Here is a 4813-nt window from a genome sequence, read left to right on the forward strand (position 1 = left end):
AGTAGTCATCTTCTAACAACTAACTGCCATGAGTAGTCAGGCCAGTAGTCATCTTCTAACAACTAACTGCCATGAGTAGTCAGGCCAGTAGTCATCTTCTAACAACTAACTGCCATGAGTAGTCAGGCCAGTAGTCATCTTCTAACAACTAACTGCCATGAGTAGTCGGGCCAGTAGTCATCTTCTAACACCTAACTGCCATGAGTAGTCAGGCCAGTAGTCATCTTCTAACAACTAACTGCCATGAGTAGTCAGGCCAGTAGTCATCTTCTAACACCTAACTGCCATGAGTCGTCAGGCCAGTAGTCATCTTCTAACACCTAACTGCCATGAGTAGTCAGGCCAGTAGTCATCTTCTTGTCCTTCATTTGTTTGCCCACCACTTGTAGATCTTCTATCTCCCCCCCTGATATCCTTCAACCCTGATCTTCTTCTTCTCTCTCTGCATCAACAACTACCCGTCTACTCCAAACTTGTTGCAGAGAGAACAGAGGTTTCTAGTTGTTCTTAATGATTTAATATAAAGGATCACTATGAATAATATGCATAACTGTCGTTTGAGTACTTTAATCAACTTAAATCTGAAGGAAAAATAATAATTTATTCTCAGGTTGATTGAATATTAGGTGATAAATGCAAACTGGGCTTAATAGGAGCATACTGGGCTTAATAGGAGCATACTGGGCTTAATAGGAGCATACTGGGCTTAATAGGAGCATACTGGGCTTAATAGGAGCATACTGGGCTTAATAGGAGCATACTGGGCTTAATAGGAGCATACTGGGCTTAATAGGAGCATACTGGGTTTAATAGGAGGATACTGGGCTTAATAGGAGGATACTGGGCTTAATAGGAGCATACTGGGCTTAATAGGAGCATACTGGGCTTAATAGGAGCATACTGGGCTTAATAGGAGCATACTGGGCTTAATAGGAGCATACTGGGCTTAATAGGAGCATACTGGGCTTAATAGGAGCATACTGGGCATAATAGGAGCATACTGGGCATAATAGGAGCATACTGGGCTTAATAGGAGCATACTGGGCTTAATATGAGCATACTGGGCTTATTAGGAGCATACTGGGCTTAATAGGAGCATACTGGGCTTAATAGGAGCATACTGGGCTTAATAGGAGCATACTGGGCTTAATAGGAGCATACTGGGCTTAATAGGAGCATACTGGGCTTAATAGGAGCATACTGGGCTTATTAGGAGCATACTGGGCATATTAGGAGCATACTGGGCTTAATAGGAGCATACTGGGCTTAATAGGAGCATACTGGGCTTAATAGGAGCATACTGGGCTTAATAGGAGCATACTGGGCTTAATAGGAGCATACTGGGCTTAATAGGAGCATACTGGGCTTAATAGGAGCATACTGGGCTTAATATGAGCATACTGGGCTTAATATGAGCATACTGGGCTTAATATGAGCATACTGGGCTTAATAGGAGCATACTGGTAGGAGCATACTGGGCATAATAGGAACAAACTGGGCTTAATATGAGCATACTGGGCTTAATAGGAGCATACTGGGCTTAATAGGAGCATACTGGGCTTAATAGGAGCAAACTGGGCTTAATAGGAGCACAGCAATGATTTATGGCATTAAAAGAAATACAGAGTATCAAAATGTACTTAACATATTTGGAAACCATTGGTCTGGGGTATAAATATACACTATATATTACAACATTACGCAAAGTTAGTATTGATCGTATTGAACAATATTTATTTACTTTTAATTTCCATTTTGTATAGAGGGTGCTTTTGTGATACTGTAACCTTTAAGCCCACCTGAGATACATGTCAAATCTACACACAATACCCCACAATGACAAAGCAAAAACAGGTTTTTAGAAATGATTGTAAATGTATTTTAAAAAATACAAAAAAATACAGAAAATACCGTGTTTATATAAGTATTCAGACCCTTTGCTATGAGACTTGATATTGAGCTCAGGAGCATCCTGTTTACATTGATCATCCTTGAGATGTTTCTACAACTTGATTGGAGTCCACCTGTGGTAAATTCAATTGATTGGACGTGATTTGGAAAGACACACACCTGTCTATATAAGGTCCAACAGTTGACATTGCATGGCAGAGCAAAAGCTGATGCATGAGGTCGAAGGAATTGTCAAGATTGTGTCAAAGCACAGATGTATGGAAGGGTACCAAAACATTTCTTCATTCTTAAATGGAAGAGGTTTAGAACCACAAAGACTCTTCCTAGAGCTGGCCACACTGAGCAAATCGGGGGAGAAGGGCCTTGATCAGGGAGGTGACCAAGAACCTGATGGTGATTCTGGCATGGGATGGGAGAACCTTCCAGAAGGACAACCATCTCTGCAGCACTCCACCGATGAGGCCTTTATGGTAGAGTGGCCAGATGGAAGCCACTCCTCAGTAAAAGGCACATGACAGCCCGCTAGGAGTTTGCCAAAAGGTACCTAAAGACTCTCAGACCATGAGAAACAAGATTATCTGGTCTGATGAAACGAAGATTGAACTCTTTGGCCTGAATGCCAAGCATCACATCTGGAGGAAACCTGGCACTATCCCTACGGTGAAGCATGGTGGTGGAAGCATCATGCTGTGGGGATGTTTTTCAGCAGCAGGGACTGGGAGATTGAGGGAAAGATGAACGGAGCAAAGTTCAGAGAGATCCTTGACGAAAACCTGCTCCAGAGTGCTCAGGACCTCAGACTGGGGTGAAGGTTCCCCTTCCAACAGGACAATGACCCTAAACACACAGCCAAGACCACGCAGGAGTGGCTTTGGGACAAGTCTCTGAGCTTGAGCCCGATCTCTGAAGAGATCTGCAGAGAAGGATGGGAGAAACTCCCCAAATACAGGTGTGCCAAGCTTGTAGCGTCATACCCAAGAAGACTCGAGGATGTAATCGCTGCCAAAGGTGCTTCAACAAAGTACTGAGTAAAGGGTCTGAATACTTATGTAAAAGTGATATTTCCTGTTCTATTTATTTTTATATATATTACCTAAAATAAAAAGAACAGTTTTTGTTTTGTCATTATTGGGTATTGTGTGTAGATTGATGAAGGAAAAAAATCATTTAAATCAATTTTTTAACAAGGCTGTAATAGTTAGTTGAACTAAGTTCATTGGGCATTTATCAGTTATATTCTCCAATTATCAATAGCTAGGCCTATATATAATTAATTAAAAAGTCAAAAAAATGCATGTACCAATGGCAGGTTGCCCTTAAACAATTTCTACAGTACTGAATAACCTATTCAAGTATAGCACTTCAGAAGAACGCCTATTTAAAACGACATATTACTTCACAAGTGCTAAGTTTGTGCCCCTGTTTTTAAGACAATACTCACTGGTGCTAATCCGATCTTCAGTCTCCTCTTCCTCCTTTTTCACTCCCAAAACGTCTTCCTCCTCTTTTACTGAGATAGCCTCCTCTTCCTCTTTCACTCTAAAAGGTTCTTCCTCTTCTTTCATTATAATATACTCTTCCTCCTTTTTAATTATGAAAGCTTCTACCTCCTCCTCTTCCACTGTGACAACCTCTATCATTTCTTCCTCCTTCACTCCAATGGGTTCTTTCTCTTCTTTCACTATAACATCATCCTCCTCTTTTAATATAACAGCCTCTTCTTCCAATCCAAAAGGTTCTTTCTCTTCTTTCACTATAACATCTTCCTCTTTCAATGTGATGCTGATAGACTCCTCTTCCTCCTTTTTAATTCTGAAAGCTTCTTCCTTTACTTTCACTGAGATATCTTCCTCTTCTTCTTTTATGACAACGTTCAGTCTGAGAGATTCTTTCTCCGTCCAACATATCGCCTCTTCTTTAGCTGGGGGCGAGTAGCTTAGAGAGCTCATGGTTGTGGATGCTAGCTAGCTAGTTAGCATTAGCGACTAGCTTAGTGCTAGGCTCAGTATCAATCTGAACAAGTTTGCAAATGTAACAAGTACATTACGTTAAAGTTAACCAGTAGATACCTCAACAGAATAGTTTTTAAAACAACGAGATGAATATTCACAAAACTGGTTTAAAGAGCTTCAATGTTTCGGTTGCATGTTGGCTAGCAAGCTACCGAGGTGTTTTAAACAGTAGCCGTGGTGTGGTTCTTTAGCGTCCTGTCCACTAGATTATACGTCACGCAAGAAGCATCACCTGAAAGACTCACGTCGCCATCTGCTGCCTGGAGTTTAATTAAGCAATTTGGCAGCGATTATGGCTGTGAGTCTTTCTGTGAAAATCTAAGAGCTCATTGTCCATTTTACATTTTTTATTCTTCAAGCTCTGTCAAATTGGTTGTTAATCATTGCTAATGAACCGTTTGCAGGTCTTGCCATAGATTTTAAAGTAGATTTAAGTCAAAACTGTAATCGGTCAATCAGGAACACTCACTGTCTTTTTAGTAAGCAACCCCAGCGTAGATTTGGCCTAGTGTTTTAGGTTGTTGTCCTGTTGAAATGTGAATTAATCTCCCAGTATCAGGTGGAAAGCAGACTGAACCAGGTTTTCATCTAGGATTTGCGTGTGTTTAGCTCCATTCAGCTAAATTTTTTATTCTGAAAAACTCCCCAGTCCTTAACGCTATGCTTGAAAATATGGAGAGTGGTACTCAGATTTGCCTCAAACATAACACTTTGTATTCAGGACAAAAAGTTAATTGCTTTGCCACATGTTTTGCAGTATTACTTCTGTGGCTTGTTGCAAATAGGATGCGTATTTTGGAATATTTATAAATATTTCAAATATTTGTAGTCTGTACAGACTTCCTTCTTTCCACTCTGCCAATTAGATGGGTATTGTAGAGCAACTACAA

The 4813-nt window shown here is 40.6% G+C and overlaps 1 protein-coding gene across 1 annotated transcript in view; it reads right to left on the reverse strand.

The window, feature by feature from the left end:
- Positions 1-4113, reverse strand: part of LOC129839300 (zinc finger protein 501-like) — an 8217-nt gene extending 4104 nt beyond the window's left edge. Inside the window, exon 1 of the mRNA XM_055906615.1 lies at positions 3353-4113. Coding sequence (XP_055762590.1) covers positions 3353-3860 — 508 coding nt within the window. The 5' untranslated portion in view covers positions 3861-4113. The remainder of the gene's footprint in view (positions 1-3352) is intronic.
- Positions 4114-4813: the final 700 nt, after the last annotated feature.

Source organism: Salvelinus fontinalis, chromosome 40 (genome assembly GCF_029448725.1).
Source record: "Salvelinus fontinalis isolate EN_2023a chromosome 40, ASM2944872v1, whole genome shotgun sequence".
Taxonomy (NCBI): domain Eukaryota; kingdom Metazoa; phylum Chordata; class Actinopteri; order Salmoniformes; family Salmonidae; genus Salvelinus; species Salvelinus fontinalis.